This window comes from Sylvia atricapilla, chromosome W (assembly GCF_009819655.1).
Source record: "Sylvia atricapilla isolate bSylAtr1 chromosome W, bSylAtr1.pri, whole genome shotgun sequence".
Taxonomy (NCBI): domain Eukaryota; kingdom Metazoa; phylum Chordata; class Aves; order Passeriformes; family Sylviidae; genus Sylvia; species Sylvia atricapilla.
This window is the reverse complement of record NC_089173.1, coordinates 19,139,982-19,164,934: the sequence shown is the minus strand read 5'-3', so window position 1 is coordinate 19,164,934 and position 24,953 is coordinate 19,139,982. Positions and strand designations below refer to the sequence as shown.

General features: G+C 42.6%; 1 protein-coding gene across 1 annotated transcript; it reads left to right on the top strand.

Annotated features, from left to right (window-relative positions):
• MEX3C (mex-3 RNA binding family member C) lies at positions 1 to 24,741 on the top strand. Its single transcript, XM_066338297.1, has 2 exons — positions 1 to 718; positions 21,727 to 24,741. Exons 1-2 carry the CDS (start codon positions 130 to 132, stop codon positions 22,950 to 22,952), a joined length of 1,815 nt encoding a protein of 604 aa, XP_066194394.1. The 5' UTR covers positions 1 to 129; the 3' UTR covers positions 22,953 to 24,741.
• Positions 24,742 to 24,953: the final 212 nt, after the last annotated feature.

Genomic DNA, 24,953 nt, shown 5'->3' with positions numbered 1-24,953 from the left:
CCTGCTGTGGGGAGAATTATGGGGTAAAGGGTGTGTTGAGAGCGTGGTCCTGGGGTTTGGGTCGTGCGCTTCACGGCATGGCGGCTCTGCGCCGCTAGGCCCTGCCCGGCCGGCGGTGCCTCCCCCGCCATGCCGAGCAGCAGCGCCACCGCGGCCTCCCGTGCCGCCGAGCTGCCGAGCCTCCCTCCCCACCCACTGCCGCTGCTCCAGCAGCACATCTCCGGCCTCGGCTCCTGCGGCCACGGCCTGCCCACCGGAGGCAGCGGAGTGATGGGGGTGGCCCGGCAGCAGGCGGGCTTGGCGCGGCCGCCCGACTCCCTCGGGGAGCCGAGGCTTGGCGGAGCGGGGGAAACGACGGCGAGGGGCGAGGGAGATCTGGAGCTGGAAGAAGAAGAGGACAAAGAGGACCACCAGGCTGCGCTGCTGCTGTTCTCCACGTCTTCCTCGCTCTCTCAGCCGCTCCCGCTGTTGCCGGCGTTGGGATCCATCCTGCTCTCGCCCGCTCTCGATGAGCAGGAGGCAGCGGCGGGGGCGCACGATCCTGAGGGCATGATGGCGGCAATGCTGTCCCACGCTTACGGCGGCGGCCTGAGTGGTGGCGGTGCGGTGGGCCTCAGCGGTGAGCAGACGTCGCTGCTCCGCGGAAAGAGCGTCAACACCACCGAGTGCGTGCCCGTGCCCAGCTCTGAGCATGTGGCTGAGATCGTGGGCCGCCAGGGTGAGTGGAGGATTGGATGGGGTGTGGGGCGGCCTGGGCCTGCTGTCCTTCCTCGGGATTCGTGGCAGGCCTCTCCCCCTACGCCCTTGGGGCGTGCCCCTTCGGGGCCGGCTGCAAGAGCCCCTTGCCTCGGTAGTAGCTTTATGCCTCTTGGGGACGACCTCTCCCTCCCAGACCCCGGCTTCCCCATGGGGGATAGGATGCTGGCACCAGGCCAGCCCTACTTGAGAAGGTGAGAGCAAGGACTGGATTAGCTCAGGCCTTCCATTTTTGGTCATCTGAGCTGTAAAATGCAGTGGATAGCTTGGCAACGTACAGGTAGCTGTTGGCATAGGCTTTGCTCTTCAGTGAGACTTGGCTCGTGGTCTTTATAGTGAGAAGCTGCCTTTCACTGTAGGAACTTAGTACTGTGTTTTACAAAGATTTTTGAGCGAAGGTCTTTAATTTGCCTTGGAGAGCAAGGTATAGGCTGACACTTTCTACAGCTTTTCATGGTTCTCACTGATTACAAAGACCTGAGGAGTCAACGAGATGGAGAAAGGAGCCATGTTTAGCCCTCCTCTGTGTGAAAGCCCTTGTCTTTCTGTTCGGGTTATGGCTTCCTGTTGATTGCTCTTGCTACAGTCGGTGGGTCTCTATTATGTCATTAGGATGAGATCATGTCAGTGATGTCACCTTCATTTTGTGCCTTTCATGTGGTCTTGTGGGAGTGGCGCTTGGAGGAGTTAGATGTTTTGCACCAGCTTTCTAGTGGGGAACCTAATTTTAAAAGCCCTTTTTATATATTGAGAGAAGCACTGAGTAGTGTCAAGTGTAGGTGTGGAAATGCAGACAATGAAGTTGCCACTGTCTCTTCCCTTTCTGTTATTTTTTATTGTTTTGGCGGTGGTATGTCTCATTTGCTGATGAGCTCTGATAATGAGCCACTAGTTATGCTGCCTGATCTCTCTACACCAGTGTGGCTTTGGATTGTTTTTTTCCCTTGAGTATGGAAGAAATAGTAAGATTGGTCTAAACCAATGTGGTACTAAAGAAAGGCTCACCAAGCACAAATGCTTAGGTAGACTTGTTTTCTCTTTCTACATTTATTTTAGTTTTTTAGCAGTTAAGAGTGGGTTTTTTGTTGTATGTGTCAAAGGAGAATAGAAGGCTGTGCAGCAGAAATTTGCAGGTAGCTTCCTCTGATACAGACAAGTCTGTTCTGTTCAAGCAGAAAATTTCCAAGAAATGGTGTTTCAATGTCTTAAGCCTGTTCATGTGTCACTGGGGATGGTGGGCAGAGGAGAGTGGGTGGAAAACAGAACTGAAAACCGTGATTGCTACAGTCCTCTAAAGGAGAAATAGAAACTATTTGGCTTCAAGGACTGATTAGGGTACCATGTTTATTCTCCACCAGATCAGGGTTGTTTTCTGTAGTATATTTTTCAGTACTTTGAGTCACTTAAAGACAAGATAATGGGGTTTGCATAAAAATAGGATCATTGTTCCTGAGGGTTCATTTGCTGCTTTTGCTTTTATTTTTCATCTCGTGTCAAACTGTTTGGCTTGTGATAAAATATCTAGCCTTGATGGGGAGGGATTTTATAATACGAAGAATTAGGGCTACAAAAGAGGAAGGAGCAGGAATGGAAGGAGAGCTAAAAAAATTGTTACCAAATATACTTGGATGAAAGCTTTATGCAAGGAGGCCCTTCAAAATTCTCATTCATGGGAGATTTATGCTTAAAGACTGCCTTATGTAAGTTGTATTAGTTCCACTAAATATTTGTCAAATGTCTTAAGACATACTAGTCCTTGCATCCCCTTTTATGGTCCAGAACTGTGCTGGCTCATTGCCTGGGTTAGAGGCTCTTGTTTTCTCATCCACTTGCTTTGCATGTGTCTCTGCCCTAGCCCACAAAGTGTTGTCAGTTGTAGTGCAGCTTGGTCTGCCTTGAGCAAGGCTGGTCAGAGCTGCATCCTTCACAGATCATTCTGCTCTGTGTAAAAATGAAGATACATAGTCTCTTCCTAGCATACATCCTAACCAGCTGGTTACATTATCATACTTTCCACTAGACCAGGTTGCGCAAAGCCCCATCCAACCTGGCCTTGAACACTTCCAGGGATGGGGCATCCACAGCTGCTCTGGGCAACCTGTTCTAGTACCTCACCACCCTCAGGAAAGAATTTCTTCCTAATATCTAATCTAAACATACTCTCAGTTTGGATCCATTCCCCCTTGTTCTGTCACTACATGCTCTTGTAAATAGTCTTTTTCCATCTTTCTTGTAGGCTCCCTTCAGGTACTGGAAGGCCACAATTAGGTCACCCCAAAGCCTTCTCTTTTCCAGGCTCAACAATCCCAATTCTCTCAGCCTTTCCTCATAGGAGAGGTGGTTCATCCCTATAATCTTGGTGGCCTCCTCTGGACTGCAACAGGTCAATGTCCTTCCTGTGCTGGGGACCCCAGAGCTGTATGTAGCACTGCAGGTGGGATTTCATTAAAGCAGAGGAGAGGCACAGAATCACCTCTCTTGCCTTGCTGCCCACACTGCTTTTGATGCAGCCCAAGATACAGTTGGCTTTCTGGGCTGTAAGTGCACATTGCTGGCTCATGTCCAGCCTCTCATCCACCAGCACCAAGTCCTTCTCGGCAGGGCTGCTCTTGATCTCTTCATCTCCCAGCCTGAATTGCCCTGATCCAGGTGCAGGACCTTGCACTTGGTCCTGTTGAACCTCATGAGATTCCCATGGGCCCACTTCTCAAGTTTGTCCAGGTCCCTCTGGATGGCATCCCATCCTTCAGGAGTGTCAACAGCACCACTCAGCTTGGTGTCATTTGCAAATTTGCTGAGGGTGCACTCAATCCCTTTGTCTGGTCATTAATGAAGATACTAAATAACACTGGTCCCAGCACAGACCCCTGAGGGACACCACTTGTCACAAATGTCCATCAGGACTCTGAGCTGTTGACTGCTACCTACTGGATGCAACTGTCCAAACAATTTCTTATCCATCTAACTCATCAAATCCATCTCTTTCAAATTTAGAGAGAAGGATGTTGTATGGGGCTATGTCACAGGCCTTACAGAAGTCCAGATAAATGTCATCTTGTAGCCCTTCCCTTGTTCACTGGTGTAGTCACTCCATCATAGAAAGCCACTAGGTTGGTCATGCAGGACTTGCCCTTGGTAAAGCTGTGCTGACTGTCCTGAATCACTTCCTTGTCCTCCATGTGCCTTAGCATAGCTTCTAGGAGGATCTGTTCCATCATCTTCCCAAGATTATCTTGAATGAATTCAGATAAGATTTATGCCACTTCTCTATACTGCAGTACTTTAATATCTAACTATGTAAGGGTGATGAGATTGAAATGCTACTTCTGATAGATTTCCACAAAGATTAAGTTTATATCCTTTCTGTTCCTGTTTGAGGTCTAAAAATAACTTGAAATGTCTGCAGCCTAAAAACATCAGCTGTGAAATACCAGGAATGCTGAGTTTGATCCAGGCTTTGCTTGAGGCCTCACTGCTGTGTCTTAGAGCATGTTTTTTCTAAGTCCTAACTGAAAAAGTAATGATAACCAGAATTCCACAGTACTCTTTATCCAAATTTAATTTTTTGCACAGTGGAAGAGAATCTCTAGACACTTTATCAGACCAAAGGAGATTCTGAGTCCTAAGCAAGCTGTAAACAAGCAAAGACCTTATGGTGCACGCATTTAACATTTTTTCAATTGTGTATGTTTCAGAAATAAATATAGCACTTAAGGCAGTGAAGTGGTGTGCCCACAGCCCTGCTCTAGGTTGCTGGATTCCAGATTAGAATAATAGAATGGTTTGGATTGGAAGGGACCTTAAAGATCATCTAGTTCCAACCCTCCCCTGCCATGGGCGGGGTCACCTTTCACTAGATCAGGTTGATCAGGACCCCATCCAACCTGGCTCTGAACACTTCCAGGGATGGGGCATCCACTTCTCTGGGCAAATTGTTCCAGTGCTTCATCACCATTTAAGTAAAGAATCTTCCTAACATCTCTAAACCTGTCCTCTTTCAGTATAAAACCATTGCCCCTTGTCCTGTCACTATCTGCTTGTATAAAGAGCCCCTCTCCCTCCTTTTTATAAATCCCCTTTAGGTACTGGAAGGCTGCAATGAGGTCTCTCTGAAGCCTTTTCCTCTCCATGCTGGACAACCCCATGTCTCAGCCTGTCTTCATAGGAGAGAGGTGTGCCAATCCTCTGATCACCTTTGTAGCCTCCTCTGGACCCACTCTTAACAGGTCCATGTCTTTCTTGTGCTGAGAACCCTAGACCTGGACACAGTACTCCAGGTGGGGTCTCAGAAGGGCAGAGTAGATGGGGAGAATCACCTCCCTCGACCTGCTGGGCATGCATCTTCTGCTGCAGCCCAGGGTCTCATATGGGCATTTTTGCTGGTAGCTTCACAGATGTGGGATGCCACAGCTATAGAAGGTGTGGAGTGCTTGAAATGTACCTTGTGATTGATAGTTCAAACTATGTTGGAGGTTGCTGTGTTACTGTGACAGTAGTTCAATGTGTTGCTGCTGGAAGTATTTACATCACTGGAAAAGGCTTAAGACATTAATGAATAGTTAAGTGCTCCTTAAAAGTTGTGTATTATTTCTGAAACCTGACAGGGTTTTGTGCCTTTTTTTTTTTTTTTTTTAAATATTCTTATTATTAATCGTAAATGTTCTCAGCCTTTTCTTATTTATTCTCCTTGCCCACCAAAAAAATGAAGTTAACAGACACTTGTTGGAGTAGTGCAATATATTTCTTTGTAGTCCTTGAGGTAGAAAAATCTCAAAGGTGAACAACAAAGGAAAAGATTTTTGTATCCTTTTGTTCTTGTAAAGGCATGGGACTGGGAGCCAGGAAAACTAGATTCCATTTCTGACAGTGTACAGACTTCCTGTATGAATTTGAAGTAGCTGTTGGATCCACCCTTTGCTAACTTGGCCAGTCATCATGCTGAGCAGAAAAGCTACTTCCTTTGCTGTCAGCAGCTAAAAATCCTGCATGCACAAAGTTGCACTGGTTTAAAAAAATAAAATCAAGTTAGAGAAAGTGCTCTTGAGAAGTGGTAGCAAGAAAGCTGTGTTGCTGAGGAGGTGACCTTGTTTGCATGAGAAAAGCTGGAATTAAATAAGCATGTATCCAGACTTAAAAAGCTTCCAGAAGTCTAACTTAGGTTTTGTTTTAATCTCCAAATCATGTGAAGGACTCGTTAAAGTCTTCCGTGGATCACGTGAAAACTGTTTTCCCTATGTAAAGTTGGTGATGCTAAGTCTTCAGTGCTTCCTGCACTTTGCACTTGAAGTAAGACACATTTAAATGCTAACATATCTTTTGAATAATGCAAAAAGAAGGATAGTGTCTAAAGACACACAAAACCTGAAAGATGCTGGAAGGGACAAAGTCTGTTCTGTAGAGATGCTGCATCCCTGAGTATATTAACTGTCTTCAGATAGTGATTGCTGGAATATATTTAATACATTCCAGTGTTTTGACTGTCCAAGTAATGTGATTTTTCCATGTTTATATCCTCGATAAAACTGACAATAGTGGGTTTTCTCCCTAAAACATCACTAGAGTTGGGAGCTGCTTAACTCTAAAGCAACACTGTTATGCAGATTTCATGATCTTGGACTCTTTTTTGTTCTTTGTTTTTGAATGTGGGCTCTTCAACAAAATATTACTTTGGTTAAAATAATCCTGGAAATTGAAACAAAAACATAATCCCGATAAGTTGGTAGCTGATAACTATCTAACATAGCTGAACAGCCAAATAAAAGCAATAGCTATCACTCTTAGGTAGTAGAAAAGTGCTAAAACAATCCTAGAGCTAAATATATTATAATAAAATATAATAATATAATCCTAGACCTTATGTTAGAATATCTGTGTATTGTATTTAGCTATGGGAGGATTAATTATAGTCCTTTCAAAAAATACTGAATATCTGGTTTTATCTCTCAATGTGTTGTGATAATAGTATTACTGAATTACTGACAGTATTTACATAGCCTTGACTAGTTATTAATTATCTGTAAGGCATAGTCAGCATAAACATAGCTAACTAACCTGAATTGCATGTTTGGGTTTTTTTTTTTTTTTTTTAACTGATTTCTTAAGATTTCTACTTTCATGGATAAGTTTAATTTGTATGACAGAAGTTGTCATGTATCTCGGTGCTAACTGATTGCCACAGACAACAAAGACCAGAGGTTCAACTAACTTAAGTGAAAAAGGCAATTACACTTCAAATTATTTTTTTGCATGTTCTATAACAAGCCGGTTATTAAATACTATATTAAATGGCTTGTTCTAAAGACTGAAATAAAACTTGAGCTATTTATTGAAAAGCTATTTTTCTAGGTAGTTGAAGTCTTGTCATTTTTAGAGCCTGGAACTCCAGGACCTGAAACATGTGAGCATACTGTGGCCTGGCACAGTCTGAAATTACTGCTGAATTTTCAGTGGCCTATTGCTCTGATACCATGTAACAAATGTGATTTCAGTTATGTTATTTATCATTTGTGTTATGCACAGATGCAACTCAAGTTGTGAAGTGTGTTAGAAAGGTGCAGGTTTTCCAGCTGGGATTGTAAATCCTTGCTCATAAATGCTGTTCTTGTTTGGCTTCTTGGGTGGGAAGGACACCAAACACAGTGCACACTCAGGAGACTTTGTGTAGTCTGCCAGAAATTCTGTAGATTTTAATGTGTGAATGCATCATAAGATTATTTTTTAATGAAGCTGAAATTAAAAATCTTGGAAGGTAAAATACCAATTTCTCATTGTCTGGTCCTTTTGATTTTCTTGTAAAATTGCTGTGTTATAAAAGAGTATGGTTTTCTTTTTTATGTTTATAACATATACATAGAAAAGAAATCCTGATTAATGTGCTTCTGAACTGCACTGGATTAGCCTGTCTGGCATGAGAAAATTGATGAATTCTTTTAAGCTGTTAGTAAAGTCAGCAGATGTTGTGTTTTTCCCTGTCTCAGCCCCTCTTACCCTCTCTTCTAGTACACTGTGGTCTGAATTTCTAGAAAAGAAACTTTGTTCTAAACAAAGTGTTGGATATCTCAAAGATCTTAAATTTTGTTTTGGTGCAATGCTTCCATCCCACAGGGCTAATTTCTCATTGCAGGCAAAAAATTTAGCAGGGATAAGGTTGCAAATTTCCTGTAACAAAAAATGTTGCTGAGCACTAGTACACTTTTATTTAATCAAAAGAAAAGGCCAAAGTGCTCTAAATCAAGCATTTGTTTCCAATTTCAGTTACTCCTTAATGTCTTCATTTTCTCTTTCATGTATTTCATTTAAGAGCATGAGATTTTGTCACTGTCTGAGATCTCTGTTTTCTTCACTAGTGTGAGTCAGTAGTTCTGAGGTCTGCATCAGGTTCTCTGTTTCTAGTTTGAACAGACACAGAATCTGTTACTTTTTACCTTCTCGATTATTTTACCTTTGACAGTATACTGTGGGACTTGGTCTATAAAAACACAGATCTAGCAGCATTTTTGAATCAAGGTTTTGGTGTAGGTGAAGATTTGCATTCTTTTGCAACCTTCCTTTATTGACCATCTACTGCATGGCATGAATAGTGTTTCTTTTTAATATCGTCATGCGGGTCAGTTTTCCCAATGCTGTTGCTCACACAAATCTGCTTCATTCAGTAGATCAATGTAGCAGATCAATCAAAACAATTTTTTTCCTGTAGTTATTTGTTGGATGTACTCCCTCTCTTATAGCTATTGCTTTTCTGCTATTGTACCTTCCTAATTTGGCTCAACAGCTGCCACCTTAGTCCTGGTGCTACAGCAGTGCAAGTAATTAATAATACAAGTTGCTGCCCTCTGGCTTTTTTGCTCCATGGACCTTGTTTACAGAGTTACCATCTGTTTTGGGAATTGGAGTATTCTTCTCCCTGTGAGATTGCTGATTAGATAGTGTCCTGGACTGATATATAGAAGGAAACTGTGTAGGCTGACTACGTCATTCTGTACTGGATGGATTGATTATATATATATATCAACTGATAAATTAATACATGCCTAAGAAATCTTTAATAAAGAGTTTCTACATAGTTCTTGAACCAGAGCTCTTTTTTCTTCAGAAGAGGGAAATATCCCTGAGAGCTTTTGAGTAGCCTTCTCTTGGAAAGCTTTCTCAACATCATCAGAGACTCTTAAAGCTGCCCTCTTTTCTCATCTCTTAGCTTGGCACCAATAGGGTCAAAGTCCTGCTTCCTTTGATCTGGCACAGCCAAGTGGTCAACCTCAATTCCTTGGCTCCTGGTTAAAGTTCTTGAGATCTTCAGACTCCTCTGTCCTGGTACCTAGGCAAAGCCTGTGTGGCTGCAGCACCTAGTGCATTTGAGCTTGAAGTGCTGGTCTGGAAAGTATCTTGTCTAAAAACACTTCTACAGCTCCAGCTGGATAATGACAAGTAGGAAAGTCATGTATCATCTTCACTTTGTATTGTTTTTACGTGTACTAATGCTAAGTGGTCAGTCGCTCCTCAGAAATGGATGTGATGGAATTATAATGGGAGCAGTCTTGGTCACTATATATAGCATAGAATCATAGAATATCCTGAGTTGAAAGTTACCCACAAGGGTCATCAAAGTCCAGTTCCTGGCCCTGCATGGGACAACCCCAAAAATCACACCATGTGCCTGAGAGTATTGTCAAACCACTTCCTGAATTCTGTCAGGATTGGTGCTGTGACCACTTCCCTGGGGAGCTTGTTCCAGTGCCCAGCCACTCTCTGCCTGAAGAACCTTATCTTAATATCCAACCTAAACCTCCCCTGACACAACTTCAGGCCATTCCCCTGGGTCCTGCTACTGGTCACCAGAGTGAAGAGATTTGTGCCTGCCCCTCCACTTCCCCAGAAGTTGTAGGCTGTGATGAGGTCTCCCCTTGTAACAGTGTGGGCGCCATTTGTAACAGTGTGTCTTTTTGGAGTGCAGCTATAGCCTTTCTAAATCCCAGTCAGCCTCTCTGTAGAGAAACTGCTTAAGAAGTATTCAGGCAGCAGTCAAGCTCACACAACCACACACATTTCCAGGCTGGCTCAGCAGAGAGGCAGAAGGCTCCCAGCCCAGGATCAATTTCCAGCAAGCATTTATTCCAGTGTGTTGAAGGTGAATCTGGAGGCAAAGAGGGTGAACATGTGGTTTTCTCAGTATATATAGGGTCTCAGGTTCGTGGGTGGTACAAGGGGCAGGGCAGGAGGCAAGTGACCATAGGAAAGAGAGGAACAGGACGCCAAGCCCCATAGCCAATAGGGAAACACAGAAAGGGGATGCCATGGGGTGGGTGATGGATTGTGAAACCCAGGGAGAAGATTGCACAATGTCTGGAAGGATCCATGGGGGAGAAGCCTTTTTTTACAATCTGAGGTATCTTTAAGCTTCCCTTTTCCAGGGCAAGGCAGTTGGAAATTCCTTTAATGGCATAAGGGTCTCAACATCCCCTCAGTCTCTTCTAGACTGAACAAGTCAAGTGACTTCAACTGCTCCTTGTATAGCTTCCCCTCCAGATTCTTCACCATCTTTGTTGCCCTTCTTTGGATACTCTCTAATAGCTTTATATCTTGCTTATATTTGGATGCCCAAAACTGTGCACAAAACTTGAGGTGAGTCTGTGGTGGGTTGACCTAGGCTGGACACCAGGTGCCCACCAAGCCACTCTATCACTCCCCCTTTCCAGCTGAGCAGGGGAGAGAAAATAAGATGGAAAATGACTTGTAGGTTGAGATAAGGCAGTTTACTAAGGCAATAGTGAAAACTTGTGCGGGTACAACCAAAGAGGAATTTTTTTTTTTATTTTCTACTTCCCATAAGCAAGTGATGTCTGGCCACTTACTGGGAAGCAGGGCTTCAGCATGTGTAGCAGTTGCTCCAGAAGGCAAACACTGTAAGGATACCCCCCTTCCTCCTCCTTTTCTTAGCTTTTATATCCCTTATGGAATATCCCTTTGGTTATTTTGGGTCAGCTGGCTTGGTCGTGTCCCCTCCCAGGATCTTGCACACTCCCAGCCCCTAATGGGGGGGAATGTTGAGAGACAGCACTGATGCTGTGCCAGAGCTGCTCAGCAGTAGCCAAAACACTGGTGTGTTATCAACATGTCTTGGTTTGGGAAGACAGGTATCTGCCAGGGAAAGCTGGAGCTTCCTTTGGAATGGAGAATGTAAACCACCACCCCCACCCTTTTTTCAATTATAATTTTTATAATTTTATAGCAGTTCTTTACTGGTATGTATAAAACAAATAAATAATAACAAAAAAAAAAAAAACAAACCAACTACAGCATTGATAACAAAAACAGTACCAAGAACTTCGAGGACTTTGCTTCACAAAATCCCGGGGCAGTTTGGTCTCGGTGCCTTTGTAGGATCCTCAGAGCACCAAGCTGGGAACAGTGGAAAAAGAGTCTTGGTAGCTGTGGAGTGGCAGGGTGTCCCAGCAGGGCAAGGAGATGCAGGGTCACAGTGTAGCAAGAGGAGCAGCGCTGATGGAACCACGACAGCAGGGCAAGCCTGGCCTGTTATAAATGGGCCAGGAGACCTGCTCCTTTGAAAAGCCTTTATTAGTCAGCTCTTTCAAGGGGGAACTCGAGGGGTCGCCTGCGCCGTCACTGCTCCTGTCGCCGTGCTCGCTCCTGTTGCCGCTGAGGATCAGGTGTCAGGCGAATCTGCTGCTCTCGTCACAGAGTCGGGAGTTCTGGCCTCGCGGGAATCCCCAGGAACTCAACTGGGCTCGTGTGGTCTAGGGGCATCACTTCCCAGTCTCTTTGTGGTTATGGCGAGGTGGCAGAAGCAGAATTCGGTCTCTAGGTAGCTGAGGGTCTTCTCAGTGTTGTAGTGTTTCCCTTTTATCTGGATTTTGTGCTGGGTCGCGGCTTTTGGGTCCGTTTGCCGGCAACTGCACTTTGGTTTTGGAGCGGTGCACCATGGAAGTCCTTGGATTTTCCTATTAGGCGGGGCCAGCAGTTCGAGGAGCTGGTGGGGAATGGGGACAGCCTAGCCCGACGGAAGGGGAAGGGAACCTGGGGTTTTAGAGGGGGTATACAACTTGGAATAAGGTTTTGAGGGTACAAATTTTGGTACAAACAGCATAACTTTCTTAACAGACAGGTTACAACTGGCATAACATTTTAAACAGCATAACTTTTTTAACAAATGACAGACTGTGTTAAAAATGGGAATTTCTTACATTTCATTCATTTCATGGCCCAGCTCTCACAGGACGGCAGAGAAGCTAAGAGTTCCAGGGCGAGCAGATGATGGCAGATTTCCCAAGACTGGACTGCAGTAAAATACGCCAGCAGGAGCACCAACCCAGCCGTGCCTTCTCCCCAAATGCAGAAAACCAGACAGACTGGCTACCTGAAGCTCTGCCCTTTACCTGCCTCAAACCCCCACCCCCCTCCAAGCTTTTGACCATCCTTTTGTTTTATTAAATAGTCTCCTTGGTAACTTATGGGGAAAAAATTATTTAGAGTAAAAAGGAACAAAACCTAACCCCCAACACAACACCTTTCTAGCTTCTAATGCAAAGCATAGCACTGAGGGCTACTTTGGGGAAATGAACTCTGGCTCACCCAAACTGAATACAGTCATCTTGATATGTTCCACAGGCAGGCACAGGGGTTTGGTAACTGCATGTCCTGGTTTGGGACAGATTTGGGAGGGAACTTCCCAAAGGGGTCTCCTCTAGAAAGTAAATTCAAACAGGATCTCCCCCAACTGGTTTAGGAGGTAAGCCTCCTTTGAGAAAAGTGGAAAAAACCTGTTTATTTAACAAGAGAAGTACTCACAAACATGAAAAAATAAATAATATTAAACAATGGAACATCTTATTCTTCTGAAGAGATGGCAAATTCAGAGAGAGTCCTTCTCATGGGGTGTAGCTCAGATTGCTCAGTCTCTTATCAGTCCTTCCTCTGCTGGAAAATGCCAAGTCCTGGGCTCCAGTGGGCCACAGGCATGAGCTTCTGGTGTTTTTCTGGGTTTTTGGTCCAGAGCAGGGCTGATCAGTTCCAAGAAAAAGAAAAGCCACAGTCTGGGGAACTTCTCTGCCTCAGCTAGCTAAAAAAAAAGAACTAAAAGTAAAGGAGAGCTCTCTCCCACTGTCTGTGCTGCAGACAACACAGACTGTGAGAAAGAATGCAGGGGAGCAAGTGCAGTATGTGCAAACAAACTGCGTGCTTCTTCTCTCCCCCTTTGCTCTTGGATCTAGTTTTAAGGGTGCAAAACTCAATATCGAGCATAAACAAAACAGATGATAGGGGATACAAGCATCATAAAGTCACCCTAGGACACTGCAGTGTAACTAAAAGCTTGTGATTGCAGAGGTGAGTTTTCGATGGGCCAGGAGGCAAGGGAAAATATCTTTAGTATAAAATGCTCTAATTTTTTTATTATTATATAGTGAAAGGTTCAAGAGTTAAGGGCAGGGAAAGATCACTCTCAGATAACCATCACTGGCAAAACAGACTCAACTTGGGGATATTAATTGAATTTATTACTAACAAAATCAGAGCAAGTTAATGAGAAGTAAAATAAGACCTTAAAAACACCTTCCCCCCTCACCCCTCCCTCCGTCCTGGGCTCTTACCTCCTCCCCCAGCATTTCAGGGAGAGAGGGAATGGGGGTTACAGTCTGATGTCTGGGGCTGGGGAGCTCCGGCTAGCTCTCACCCTGGCCGTGCTGGTCAGGAGTGGCCATCCTCAGACTGCTAGCAGTCTAAGTGACGGTGTAGAGCAGAGATGCCTTCTGCTCTCTATGGTCCCTGTATATCATCAGCAGCTAGGTTCAAAGCAAGAATCAGAGAAGGCTCTCTCAGATGTCTTTATTCTCCAAGGGTGGTGAGAGAGAGAGAGAGAGAGAGAGAGAGAGAGAGAGAGAGAGAGAGAGAGAGAGAGTGTCCCACGCCTACTTTTAAACTGGGTGATAACAGGGGGTAGGTACAGTTTTTCCAACCAATCAGGGACACAGTGGGGAGGGGGGAGTGAGGGACAGTGGGGAAGGGGAGGGGAAAATCTGGGGTAAACCCAAACAAACCAAACAATATCAGGGGGATAACAGGAACAAACCATCGGGAGAATCACTTATCAAAACTTATCAAAAACCCACCACCACAACAGTCAGTTCATCATGTCACCAAAAATGTCAGGATAAATGAAACTCTCTAACACTATTTCTTATAGTATTAGGGAGTAGGCATTACTTTATTCTGGCCAGGGTGCATAGTGGATAACTTCAGCCACATACACCCCTTTCAGAACTTTTCACTTATTTATACATTTTTAGCAAACAAAGAAATTAATGTTTATTGATTGTAAATTGCATAAATCTCTTCACTAATTAGTATTCTATCTTCTATTGGTTATTGATTTCCCGCTTCCCATGCTAACTAGTCCATATTTTTCACTCTTTTTATCTTTTTTGCAGACAGGGAGTCTCCAGCACTCAGGCTGAAATGTCTTTGTTAGTCTCTTCTTTATCTCCTGGTTACTCTAACATATCCTTGAAGGACTATAAATTCTGGATTCCAGGTGTCCAGCCTTTAACTCTCCCAGGCTTTGTTCACTGAAACTTATCAGGGTTAGTTTAGCAAAACTTAAAAGTTTCAGTGATCTAATAATCACACTTTAACAAAAGAGTCTGTGAAAAGAAAGTTAGCTGTGCTGGCCAGAGTGGAAAATTACACTGCTTAACTTCTTGTGATTAATATACTGCTTATGATTAATTAAAACGATTTAAAAGTTAATTAAAGGCATTAATTAGAAAAAATAATTAGGAAAGTTATATAATTTCCAACAATCACATGTTATTCCTGCTGCTGCTCAGGGAGAAGAGTCCTTCCCCTGTTCCAGCATGGAGTCCCTTCCATGTGAGACAGTCCATGAACTTCTCTAATGTAAGGCCATCCCACAAGCAACAGTTCTCAATGAACTGTTCCAATATGGCCCCCTTTTCATGGGGTGCAGTCCTTCAGGCACAACCTGCTCCAGTGTTGGTCCCCCACAGGGTCACAAGTCCTACCAGGAAACCTGCTCTAGTGTGGGCTTCTTTCTCTACAGGTCCCTGCCAGGATCCTCTTCCAGTGCAGGCTTCCTACAGGGTCATAGCCTTTTTTTGAGAATCCACCTGCTCCCATGTGTGTCCATCTTGGAGCTGGCTGGCATTGGTTCTGTCTGACAGAGGGGTAGTTTCTAGCAGCTTTTTACAGAAGCCATCCCTGCAGCCCCCTGGCTACCAAAACCTGGCCACGCAAACTCAGTACAATGTAGACCAGCATCTTTTGCAAGTATAGAGAAATTACTATCTTAATCTTCCTTAAATCAACTAATTATATTCAACAGCCAGTTAAAAAAAATAAAATTGCCAAGAGTTAAAATTTTAAAGTCCATTAATTAAAACAAGGTGTGAGATGAAATTAATTGATCTTAGTTGAAAGGTAATAGTAACCAGTCACTATCAACTGACTAGACCACAGGTAGTATTTAAAATGGCTTTAATAACCCAGTGAAATGGCGCAAATGTTCTGGTTTTAATTTTCTCGTGTAGCCAGCCTGCTTAAGGAGGTTTAGCCATTAAACAATTTAGAATAGGTTTTCATTTTCTCTCCCAATGCAGCTTCATCTCTGCTTAATAAGTGGGGCATTTATCTTTTTTGTACTGTATAATCACAAACTGTAGAAATACTTTCAGTCATTTCACAACTGAGATGAAGCATTCTGTTTCAACAAAAGAATGCAGCTTGGGAATGAACAGCTCTTCTGAAATATATGTCAAGCAGTCATTCTTAATGAAGTAGATTAATTTTTCTTTCTTTGTTAATCAGGTGTGCAGTGTTATGCTCTGCAGACCAGCAGCTGTTGGCCTTGTGGTACTACCATCAAGTGTTTCAGTCAGGTAACAAAAGATTTGCACATAGTCACAGGGGTTCTTGCTTTCTGATTAAAAATTTGTGGCAACCTAGCAATGAAATAAGGGCTGTGCCAGCTTAATAGACTCTCCCTTTAAAGCTGTGTCCATATACAGCTGCTGCAGGCTCATATAAAACAAATCCCTGCATGTTCCCCCTCAGCACACTTGGCAATGCTATGCCCTGCTGGTCTGGAGGGACTTCCCAGACCTTGCCCTTGCTTTCTAGGCAAGAAATTAGCTATGGCTCTGCTAGCAGCTCATTGTTTGGGGTTGATGTCAGTAGTTATTCTGTTGCTGCCTTTTTACTTGGTGTCAGCTTATTATGGTGGTCAGAGTGCTAAAGACATGGAAGCTGTAATACAATATTGTCTTTCATCAGATAACTGCAAAGCTACTGAAAAATATATTCCTGTGAACTATGGGTTTCTTTTTAGTGCTGACAAGCTGTGAGATCTGTGGTTGCTCTGGGGACAAGTTGAAGGATGCTGGACTTGGTCAGGGCTGCTCATCAGCCCTCCCTCCTGTTTAAAAGATGGGTTGGTGCTAATACTACTTCACTCTGCTTGCTGCTTTTCCAGCCTAGGCAGCACTGGTGGCTTCACACAGGATTTGTATGTTTGAAGAGCTTCAGGAAATTCTCAGTTTTGATCCCCTTAGCTAGTTACTTGTCAGGAGCAGGGAAGGAAAACAAACTGGTGTTCATTTGATTGTGGTTCACAGGGGCTGCTCACCGAATTTTTATCCACCATGACTTCCAGGCTTCTATTTGGATAAATTTCTTTCAGGTTTTTTTTTTTTTTTTTTTTTTTTTTTTTCCTAAAGCTCTCTGTAATTGAGGAGGCAAAATTAAACAGATGTGATGGTAAGAAGGTTAAAGTTCCTGTGTGTGCCTGAACCCCAGTTTTGCAGCACTTGGCAAGAGGGTATGAGGTGTGTGTTCCTGCTGTGACAGGTTGCATTTTGCTACTGTTGATAATTGGAAGGATTAAGGACTTCTGTCCCGTGGTGAGAGAGGGGATACCACACAACAAAGGGAACCTCATCTATAAATTGATCCTTGTCCCATTCCCCCTGTGTGACATGGAGGTGAATTTAGCAGAAGAAAGAAATGGGAGAAAGGTTACATTTCTCCATGGCTGTGCAGAACAGGAGTCTGGAATGCTTTTTTGGGGTGGTTCTTGGCTCATGGCAGCAGCTCAGCTGATGTGGTGTGAAGCAGGTGTGCACAGGGTTCCCACTGTGGTCACTTGGCTCTGCTGGCTCCATTGGGGAGTTTCCCTCATGGATTGAATGGCCTGAGACTGGGTTTGATGTATCTCATCCTGTTAGTGATGATGAAAGGGGGAGCGAGACCTGAGCTAGTTGTTGCTGTGTGATGGATGAGGACTGCAGGTGCTATGGCTGCTAAGCTTAACTCTCATTTCAAGGGGAAAAAAAATTAATCTGTCTTCCTATCATCTCATTTTAATTAGGAAGTATTTAATCATTTCAAATTGGCAGTGTATGAGGTAAACTATTCCTTTAGAGCTACCCTTAAGTTTCTTGAGGAATATAATGTTCATTGTGTGGTCAAAATGTATAGTCAAATAATCCTCTTAAGGTGTCTTGGTTTGGCAAGACAGGTATCTGCCGGGGAAAGCTGGAGTTTCCCTTGGAATGGAGAATGTAAACCCCCTCCTTCCAAATTATTATAATTTTGCAGTTAAAGGCTTTTCAGGCACAGATTTGGGAATAGGAATAACAGTTCTTTACTAGAAATATTAGGAATACAAATGTAGTAGTACAAAAACAAGCAAACAAAACAAACAGAACATCCTAGAAACTCTGACAGAGTCAGAAATACAACCTGATGCCCTGTTGGTCAGGATGTTTGAAGCAGTCCAAAGTAAGCCCTCCTGGAGTGGCAGATGTAGTTCTGTTGGAGTAGAGATGGTCCCTGTAGAAAAAAAAGGGTCCAGTTATGGCAAGATGGGTCCAGTCTTCCTTTGGGAATCCAGTGGAAAACCAGTATCTGGTGTCCCTACGTCTCAGTTTTATCGGAGTAGGAACGGTTTGGCTCCTCCCACTGGGTGGGGCATCTCACAATGGGATGATGTAATGTGTCATGTCATTGGTGAGCTTTAATGGCCCATTACCAAAAGATATTCCACAGAGGGTGGAGAGAGATAAGGAACAATGCCCAACCTGGTTTTAACAGCTGGCCCATTATAAGAAGGCAGCTGCTCCACTTACCCCTGGAGTTACAAGAGATAAGAAAAGATGCCTCCCCAACTGGTTTCAATAGATGGGATAGAATAAACATTTTTTTGGTTACATAACCCCAAGATATAAGGGGGAAAAAAATTGGGAGAAGTCTTGAGAAGAATGATACAAATCAGCCAGCACAGGGTGAACACTGCCTACAGACCTTGGCTCAGGCTTGGCTCCTCATCAGGTGCCTGGGCAGGCAAGCACTAAATCTTTGCCTAAATGAAAGCAAACCAAAAGGTTTTTGTTTTAACTGTGTCTGTATGTACTTATGGCTGAATGTGCTGCTTAGGAATGCTTATACTGCTGAACCAAGGATGGTGACTGGTATTAAATAGACTTCTGTTATCACACCAAACTAAAATCACTTGAAAAGGTTTGATTAAATGAAATTTCTGGTCTAGAAGTTCCCTTTTCAGGCTTTTTTTCTGTGTACTTCAAAATCTTGGTTACAAAAATCCTATTTATTGCAAAAGTGTGGGTGATATATTTTTTTTTCCCCTTTGTCTTTCCCAGTCTCCTGAGCTTAGATATAGAAACTTCTTGATTTATCCTTTGGCCATGTGATTTCATAGCTGGCAGAACTTGTCATTGTGGCTGCAGAATTGTTGGAGAGGGAATGGGATCAGCTGTGCTTTGCAGCACTGCTTCAGTAGTGACTAATGGAGGAGGGTGGGAAACCAGAGCAGCTGAATAAAAGCAAATAGAAAGGTCATTCAGCTGGAGTGGTATAATGGGCTACTGACCTTGTATTTTGACATGAGTCTTTTGTGGGGGTTTCCAGCACTCCTTGTAGACAAAATCCAGTGGGTATTGACTGACTCATTCAGAAATATTGGGTTTTGTATGTGGTGACTTTCTTCAGTTCTTTCTAACTTTTCAGATAAAGATTGATAGTTGATCTTGATAGTCTGGGGAGTCAGCTTTTCACTGAAGCTAACTTTCTGATGTTTAAGTCTTTGTTTTGTTGCTACAGGGATTTGAGGTAGTGTTTGGCTTCTGCTTTCTAGGTATATGACTCATACCTTAAAAGCAAAGCTCTACCCATCTTGGTCTGTGCTGTTCTGCAGCTTGAGGAAGAAAGGCAAGAAGGCTTTTCTTTATACTGGAGTGGTTTGGAAATGTGACACTGGCAAAGCAATCTCTGGGAATTTGCAGGGAATGGAGTTGAAGGTGCATAATTCTGACTTAATTTGAATTTCTAAAATATCAGGAAAATCTTGTCTAAAATGTTAGCTGTAAGACTTGGTAAGGCTGTTTGGAATCTGGAATTAAGTGGGGTCTGAACTGTGATATATAATATAGAATTATATTGCTATTTAGATGTCTGTCTAAATACCTCTAGTATTCTTTAAATGTTGCCTCTGTAATTTTTCAGGAAATAAGGATATAAACTTGGGTGTAATGGAGTAAATGAAAGTAATCTGTGTATATTGGAGAATAATTTTTGCACATCAGGAGACTGACTTTGGGTTTAGGTATTCCAGCAAAGAGTGTGAAAACTTCAGTGGCACCATTTTACAGATTTTTTGGGTTTAATGTTTGAGCCCACTGTATTTTCTGAGTAACTGGGAAGGAATGGGAATGGAGTAGGCAAGCAGATTTACTACAAGGAGAAATGCAAAGAGATGGAAGGAGTAGAGGTAAATTGCCAAAGTGAGGTGCTGCTCTCTGGTACATGTAGGAAAATGGCATGGCTTCAAAGGATGTCTGCTTTGCCACCTCTGTAAGGCATCTCATGTCTGTTTTCCCTTCTTTTTTTATCTAGTAGAGCACTAGTGCCTTCTCAGTGGACTATAGTGCGAGGTTGAGGCTTATGGGTTTGTTCTCTCCTGCTGACGCTGCTCTTTTTGATCGACATGTTTGGCTCTCTGGTCTGCATCCCCTCCTTTGCACAGATCTGTCTGTGCCTCACACCCTCTTTTGCGGGAGCCCTCCTGTGCTCCTCTCTGTGCTTTTTAGGGGAGATAGGGCCTCAGAGCCCTCACTAGCTATTGAAGATTAATGAACTTTCTTTCCAGCTGTGTCACTAAAACAAAGGGCTGTTGTGTTGAGCCTTTGTCCTTGCTATGTGCAGGGGCCCTTCAAGAAGCAGCTGTTCCTCCCCTCTATTCCAACCAGCATCTGCATATTTGCTACTTTCTTTTTAGTAGATAGTACTGAATAAAGTGCATCTTTGTGTGATTTTCTAACTGTACAATTTATTGCTTGTGATACCTTGGATGCAAAGGACTAACAAAACACCATTTTGAGAGACTATTTTGAGTACCCAAATTGTTATGAGATGCTTAAAGTAAATAAGGAAATGTTGAATAAATTGCTGCAAGTGAAATGAGGCTGTTAAAACACTTGATCTGAAAATGTTACTTATAATTTTTTCAAGATGAGGTTCACTATAAAATAATATTTACTCTGACATGCTTTTGAATTTGTTTTGAAATAGGATAAATTCAATTAAGACTGAATCCAGTAGACTGTCTTGCATGTCATGGACCTGCTTGTGTCTCTTCATTTTGCGATGCCAATGCCTGCTTTTCTGGTCCTGTCATGGGTAAAAGGGGCTTCTGTATGTACCATGCCTTTCAAAATACCTTGAGCATCTTGGGAAAGAGCCTGTTGTCACTGTGTCATTGCAAACTTTATAATTCAGTTCCCAAAAATCAAAGACAAATATTTCATTAACTTTTTGCTTTTATTTCAGACTGTATTTACTCAGTTAATGAATGAGAGAAATTCCATGTAGGCACATACTATTACATAGTAAGTCTTATTTGCATGCAACAAACTGCTTGAACTCCTACTTGACAGTTCAAGGAGTGGCTCCTTCATCCCCCAGGGAAGAGTAAAGTTTTAAATAACACTTCCTGATTAAAGGAAGCAAAAGAAGAGTTCTCAGTTAATTTTATCTATACCCTGCACAGGTTGCAGTACAGACACTTCTGTCACTTGTAAATGTTTAATTTGCTTTTAGGTCATGCTTGTTGGTGGAAGGCTAATATATCAGCAAACTTGTGTGTGAACCTTTACTCCTTTTGCAGGATCTTAGAAATAACTGAAGTATACCTGTGGGAAATCAAGGCACAGAAAATTCTCAAAACCTTGTGCATGCAGGCCCAAATACAGCAGAGAATACAGGGTTCTACTTGAGGCCTTAGAAAAGGCTTCTAGCTTTAGAGACCATAAGGAAGAATGTGTATTTGTAGTTTAGATAGAAACATGTTAAACTAAGTAGTGGAGAGTTTAAAGGTTTTAAAGTTAAGATATAGAAGTAGTTATAAAGGTAATAAGAAGTTTCAAGGTGTAGCAAGTAGTTTGTGTGTCACTATATGATTGGATAAAATTGTCCACATTGTGGCAGGACGTGTGATGCAATTTAATTAGCCATTGGTGTGAAAATTAATACAATATGTGTGACAGTAGATTATTGGCTAATAATTGGCCAATCAATGGAAAAATATTTAAGCCTACCAGTATGTATGGGATAATCACAAAGGTGGCTGACAGAGGAAAAACGTCATTCACGTTTATTCACCATCTAATAGTAATTGAGGAATTGCTGGGCTAAACCAGCCCAAGAAACATTGCTAAAATAGTTTGTGGCTATAAGTATCAGAGGCCTGTTTGGAAATAATAGGTATAAGTTGTTACTGCTTTTGCTGATGTGGCTTGCAGACATGCAAGCAGCTGCTTCTGGTTTCACCCTATGGTTTCTTGAAACTCTCAAGCTGCTTAAAATAGATGGCTTTCTTGTGGCTTTCTAAACTTGGATGTCTTGCTAAACTTGTATGTTTCCTTTAAATAGGTTGCAAAATAAAAGCACTAAGGTCCAAGACAAATACTTACATTAAGACTCCTGTTCGTGGAGAAGAACCCGTCTTTGTTGTCACTGGGCGAAAGGAGGACGTAGCCATGGCTAAAAGGGAAATTCTCTCAGCTGCTGAACACTTCTCCATGATCAGAGCATCACGCAACAAGAGCGGTCCTGTCCTGGGAGGCCTGCCATGTACCCCTAACCTGCCAGGTCAGATGACAGTCCAAATCAGGGTGCCTTACCGTGTAGTTGGGCTGGTGGTTGGACCAAAAGGAGCTACAATCAAAAGAATTCAGCAGCAGACCCATACCTACATAGTCACCCCCAGCAGGGACAAGGAGCCAGTCTTTGAAGTCACGGGAATGCCTGAAAATGTCAACTGTGCACGTGAGGAGATAGAGATGCATATAGCCATGCGTACTGGGAACTACATCAAGCTGAATAAAGAGAATGATTTCCACTACAATGGTACAGATGTGCACTTTGAAGGAGGCACTCTCAGGTCTGCATGGCTTGCTTCTAATCCTGTCCCTCTTAACTGCACCAGAATGATTTCTAATTATAGGAATGACAGCTCCAGCTCCTTGGGAAGTAGTTCCACAGATTCTTGTTTTGGAAGCAATAGATTGTCTGACTTCAGCCCAACAAGTCCATTCAGCACAGGCAACTTTTGGTTTGGAGAAATGTTGCCTTCAGTGGGCACGGAAGACCTCACGGTTGACTCTCCTGTGTATGACTCCTTATCAATGACTTCCCAAACCATTTGGACTCCTTTTGAACCTGTAAACCCTCTCCCTGGCTTTGGTAATGACCCTGGTAGTAATGCCAAGCCTCAGTGCCGAGGGAGACAGCCATCTACTCCTTGCCTGTCACCCACATTTCCAGAAAGCCTGGATCACCCGCTGGCTGGGAGAGTGAGTAGTGACCCACCTAGCACTGGCCACCAAGTAGGCCTTCCCATCTACATCCCTGCATTCTCCAATGGCACCAACAGCTATTCATCTTCCAATGGTGGCTCCACGTCCAGCTCACCCCCTGAGTTGAGACGGAAGCACGACTGCATGATGTGCTTTGAGAACCAAGTCATTGCAGCCCTGGTCCCCTGTGGTCACAATCTCTTCTGCCTGGAGTGTGCCAACAAAATCTGTGAAAAGGAAGTCTCATCGTGTCCTGTTTGCCAGACAGCTGTTACTCAGGCAATTCAAATTCACTCCTAAATAGAGAGATTATAGAGATATTATTATATGTGAACTTTTAAAGACTCTTAGAGGCATGGATGTAATGGTACCCTCTAGTAAATTTTCTAATGAATTCTGACTGTTGGACTTCCTTGGGATTAGGCTGAAGTTATTAATAAATTTTTACTTTCTCAATAGGCTGCTATGGTAACACTAGACTTAAATGGTCTCTGTCTGGTTCAGTGTAAGGAGATGGCATGTTTAGCAGAGATACATCTGGTGTAATGTTATGGCACAGTGAGGGCAAGTTTTTATAAATTACACAACTGAAAAAAACCCTCAAATTTTCCAGGCTTTTCTAAAGGATCTCTGTTAATTGTTTGGCTTGTGTGAGCTGGCAGCAATGAACCTTGTTGCCTAAATGCAAAAGTACTTCTCTCCTATGGAGGATGTGTGCTATTATCAGTATATCAAACACTTCCAATACTGTCTTCTACCAGTCTTGAGGAAATATTTTTTGCTTTATGTGACAACATATGCCTAATTCTTCAGCATTGCAAATATCTTTTAAAGCATAGTTTGATTTATTGAAACGAATTGGGTTATTGGCAGGTTCAGATAATAAATGACAGTTAGGTGGGAAGAGAGAAGCTGCCAGATGCACCTCCATTTTGTCCTTGATGAGGGCAGTATGTCCAGAGGATCAGGAATGTCTCAATTTGTGAATTCCTACCACTGCTTTTGTTAGTGTAATGTGGAAAAAGTCTGGCTGGCTTCATCCAGTTACAATAAGGGCTTTGGGATGCACATACTTTGACTTAGGGTGATGATGCTGACATTCTGTTCGTTAGTCTGATCAAGCTGTTCTTCACCTTTTTAGAGGGTATATAGTTCAAAATGTGAAGCATTTTTATGTTCAATTCATGTCTTACACATAAATATATATTTTTAGTAAGAAAAAGGAAAAAGGGGGAGTTGTGTAAATGCCCTTGTATTATTCATGACAGCAGCTGTGACAGTGGCCCTGTAATCAGTTTACTTCATTAAAAAAAAAAAGTCTCGAATGAGCTTCTTACATTTCAACCTGTGGATGTTTCTAGCTTTTTCATCCTCAGTACATTCCCAATTCTGTGCTGACATATATTAAAACAGCAAAACCAAAAAAAAAAGACACAAAAGTAGAGTTTTGATGTAGTTTTTTTCTCTTTTTTAAAGCATTATTTTCCCAAGACAATCTTTTTCTCAGTGTAACAAAAAGAAGAAATTGTGTATTAAACTAATAAATATGCAGAAAATTTTATTTTTATTTACACTTGAAGAGTTACATTTCGTATAAAAGTTTACAACTAGGAGTTGCCTTGAAGGCATATTATATACTGCATAACTTTAATACTATATTTGCTTGTAGGATAGTTACGTGTCAGTATTAAAATCTGATCTCTAGCTGCAGTCTTGTAGATGCGAACAAATGTTCGCTGAGCGTGAATTTTGTTTTATTGCATTGTACACTGCAACTAATAAGCCGAGGAATCAACAGACGCTAGCTGCGTGTACCACTTCTATAAACCACAAACTAAGAATAAGCTGATAAACTATTGATCTAGCTTAGTATTTGCTAATTTTACTACATTCTTTGTTATGTATATGTAGGGAGGTCATAGGGATTATAAATTCAATTTTGGTAAAGTTTAAAAACTATATATTTTATTATAAAAGGCCTTTAACTTATGATGGCCAAAGCACTGATATATATTTGCTGTAAAGAGAATTATAAGAGTTTTATTTTTCTGATATTAAAAGTTACTTAATAAAGACTTGTTTCCATTAACTTGAATGTTTTGCTCTCTTCATAGTTGTCACTTGGAGCAGCTTAGGCAGGCTGGGGCTGGCTGATATCCCCCACCCAACCAGGGGCATTTTTGGTGCTTAGTATTTCATGTGCAGGGCTCAGGCTGGTGGGATCCCATTCCAGTGCTGCAGGGCTCCACTCCTGAAAGAAGTTTAACTGGTATAAACAAAAATTGAGGGGTTTTGTGCAAG